General features: G+C 46.9%; 1 protein-coding gene across 1 annotated transcript; it reads right to left on the bottom strand.

The window, feature by feature from the left end:
* Window positions 1-370: 370 nt before the first annotated feature.
* klf2b (Kruppel-like factor 2b) lies at window positions 371-2,827 on the bottom strand. Its single transcript, XM_041802385.1, has 3 exons — window positions 2,494-2,827; window positions 1,325-2,231; window positions 371-1,193 (listed from the first exon to the last, which is right to left on the bottom strand). The coding sequence occupies exons 1-3, from the start codon at window positions 2,563-2,565 to the stop codon at window positions 1,018-1,020; spliced, it is 1,155 nt and encodes a 384-aa protein (XP_041658319.1). The 5' UTR covers window positions 2,566-2,827; the 3' UTR covers window positions 371-1,017.
* Window positions 2,828-3,042: the final 215 nt, after the last annotated feature.

Here is a 3,042-nt window from a genome sequence, read left to right on the forward strand (position 1 = left end):
TTGCTGTGCCCCTCTGTCCAGACGGCTCCGGGCTCACTCTGTAATTATGGAAATGGAGTGTTTGTATTTATAGGCTAAGCCCACAAGCGGCTGCCCTTCTCTGTCGTGCAGCTGCAAGACATCACAGTGGAAATCAAGTGCCCATGTTTTGAATTAAATTGGGTATACTATGGCAACATGTATAACCTATTTAGTTGAACTGATCTGATGGTGTGCAGGTCTGCTGCTTCTACTTACACTGGCTGTAAACACAGTCTAAGAGCCTTTTGATGGGTGGGTGGATGTGGTTCATTGAACTAAAAGTGTGAACAAGATGTATCTGCAATGACTAAGCATGCATGAAAAGTAAAGAATCCCCACAGTCAAAGAGTTCAATTTCATTGTTTTTAATATTTACAATAAATACATTTGACAGTATAAAATCCATGTACATATTTATATAAATTTAAGTGAAAATAATGCACAGGACATCAAGCCCTGATAGTGAACAGAGGAGCTGGATCTGAGAGTTTCACACACAAGGAGACAAAATCAACTCCAAAGAGTGAGAAACAGGAAAAGCACAGGCCATTCAGACATTGAGGCAGTTTAAATAAAACATTGTCTTTGCACATGTTAGGCAACTGTATGTGCACCTCACTCCTGTCAACAAGGACATGTTCTGTTTTGTGGCCCTGTCGTTCTGTCACGAAGAGTTTTACAGTAGCACAGTCATAGAAAGGCACTTTGTGTCAAACACAGCATTCCAGTTCTGTCAAAGAAGAGTAGTATGTACAGGGCCAGCCCCTTCTTGGTCTGCCTGCTCGAAAGCAAACAAAGCTTTTCTAAAGCTTTCATACAACCAAAGTAGTACCAGCTACATTATTAGAAAATAATAACACTAAAACTTTAAATTCAATATTATATAAAAAAGACTTTGGTCAGGTGGAGAACAATTTAAATAAAAATACATCAGTTAATCACAATAAAAAATAACACAACCCCCCCATGAACCCTCAGTCTGCATGTGGGCTTCCTTCACATGTGCCTCTTCATGTGGAGAGCCAGGTGGTCAGACCTGGAGAAGGCGCGCTCGCACAGGTGGCACTGAAAGGGCCTGTGACCTGTGTGTTTCCGGAAATGACGAGTGAGCTCATCACTGCGGGCGAATTTCCATCCACAGCCTTCCCAGCTGCAGTGATAGGGCTTCTCACCTGCGTGGACAGAGAAATACAAGATCATCAGACTTTGTTTAAGGGGAAAAGGATTCAAAGCTAAGAGAGATTGTGCGTAATTACGCACAGCCATCACCTTCCCATTATGTTTGAAATAGGCTTAAACTTACCAGTGTGAGTTCTGAGATGTGCCTTTAGGTGGGAACTTTTGGTGTAAGTTTTCCCGCAGCCAGCGAAGGTGCAGGTGTGCGTGGCAGTGCGCTTGCGCGGCCAGGTGCGTCGCCCTCTCTTTGGTTTTGACTCCATCAGCTCAAGGGGAGAAGAGGGCGGTGTGAGCATCACCCTCTGCGCGCCTGGCTGCAGGCTGAGACCTTCATCGTACATGCCAAAGGCAGTGTGTGGAGCGTGGTAGGGCATCTGCATCTGCGGAGCCTGAGGGTGGTGCGGGAAAGCCGTCGGTGTGTGATATTTCTGGGAGAAGTTCATGGGCTGGCACAGCTGTGCCTGGCAGTCCGAAGCTCCCTGGTCGTCGGGGCTGAGAGGAGGGGTCATGTTGCTCGCTGCCCGCGGAGAGATAGCAACCCGGGGCTGCTCGAAGGACATCATGCACGAAACGTTCCCTTCCTGCTTGATTTTGCTGCAGCTTTGGGGCACCATGCCCATCACGGGGCCGTAACCGTCCATGGGGGGCTCAACTTTGATTTCCTGGCGGGGAAAAGGCACCGTGTTGACGTAAAATCTCCCCTGAACGCCTTGGTTGCGCGTAATGCCATAGCTGTTTGGTCCATCTGAGCGGAGCAGCTCTGTCATGAGGCTGGCGTATGGGGGCGGCGGGGAGCGGTGCTCCTCTGCTGGGAAGGATGGTACTGAGTGTCCCGGCGTGTACATGCTGGGGTCAACTGTGCCAGCAAAGTCCGGCGTGCTCTCAGAGCCAGTCGTGTTAGAGAGAATAAAATCCAGATCCAAATAATTGCTCAGATCCTCGTCGTCCTTTTTGGTGTAATTGTCCAGGTTGTGTACCATTTCAAGCATGGAGCAGCTGCTGGAGATCAGTTTGTCCGTGTCTCCTTTCCACCTCTGAAAGAAAAGACAACATACTGTCAGATATGATGCGTAAAAAAACTTTTAGGAAAAGTTGCAAGAAAGCTGCAGATGACATTCTCCTGGACAGGTAATCCTGTCTAAAATGTTTTATTAACTTTAACAAAGAGATATATTTGCTTGTCTTGTTGCACTAAAGCGAGTAAGTCAGGTACAGCAGTTTTACATTCCAATCTACAGGTGAAACAAAGTGGCACAAAACTCTCACATTTTACCAGATAAGATGTTTTTAACTTACATTTTCCCAGGGTTTCTCTCTTTGGGTTGAGAATGTGGAAAATGACGGTAGCATCACTCCGGATAAGGCCATCGTTGGATGAAATAAGAATAAGTTATCTCTCGTTAAAGTCTCGTGGTGTTGAGCGTCAGCCGCGCGGGTCCGTGCGCCTATCTGACCGTCTGTGCCTCTCCACAGCTGCGCTCACAAGACATGAACAAGTTTGTAAGTGGTAGGAGGTCCCTCAAACCTTATAACTGTCTGAGCCCTCCGCGCTCGGCCAATTGTGAGAGCTCAGGAAACAACGTAAAGTTCGGTAAATTTAGCTCTTTATAAAGCGGATTGTGCAGTCAGAGCCGCTCAGTTCGCTGTATGACAGGCAGAGCAGCGCAGAGGAGCCTATAAAGAGTAGGACCGCCTTCATGTGATGACGCAGAAACCAAAAGACACGCCCACTGAAGTTTGAGTTTTTTTTCTACTCTGTTGCAAGTTGCTGGCAAATCACAAACACACCGACAATATAGCAACCATAGATTCTTACGTAATACTGTGAAAAGAACGAGCCTAATG

This window comes from Cheilinus undulatus, linkage group 13 (genome assembly GCF_018320785.1).
Source record: "Cheilinus undulatus linkage group 13, ASM1832078v1, whole genome shotgun sequence".
NCBI lineage: Eukaryota > Metazoa > Chordata > Actinopteri > Labriformes > Labridae > Cheilinus > Cheilinus undulatus.

Coding starts and splice junctions, on each gene's coding strand:
- klf2b (XM_041802385.1), bottom strand. CDS start 2,565: ATGGCCTTATCCGGAGTGATGCTACCGTCATTTTCCACATTCTCAACC. Junction 2,232..2,493: donor GAGAGAAACCCTGGGAAAAT/GTAAGTTAAAAA, acceptor CTTTTCTTTCAG/AGGTGGAAAGGAGACACGGA. Junction 1,194..1,324: donor ACATCTCAGAACTCACACTG/GTAAGTTTAAGC, acceptor CTGTCCACGCAG/GTGAGAAGCCCTATCACTGC.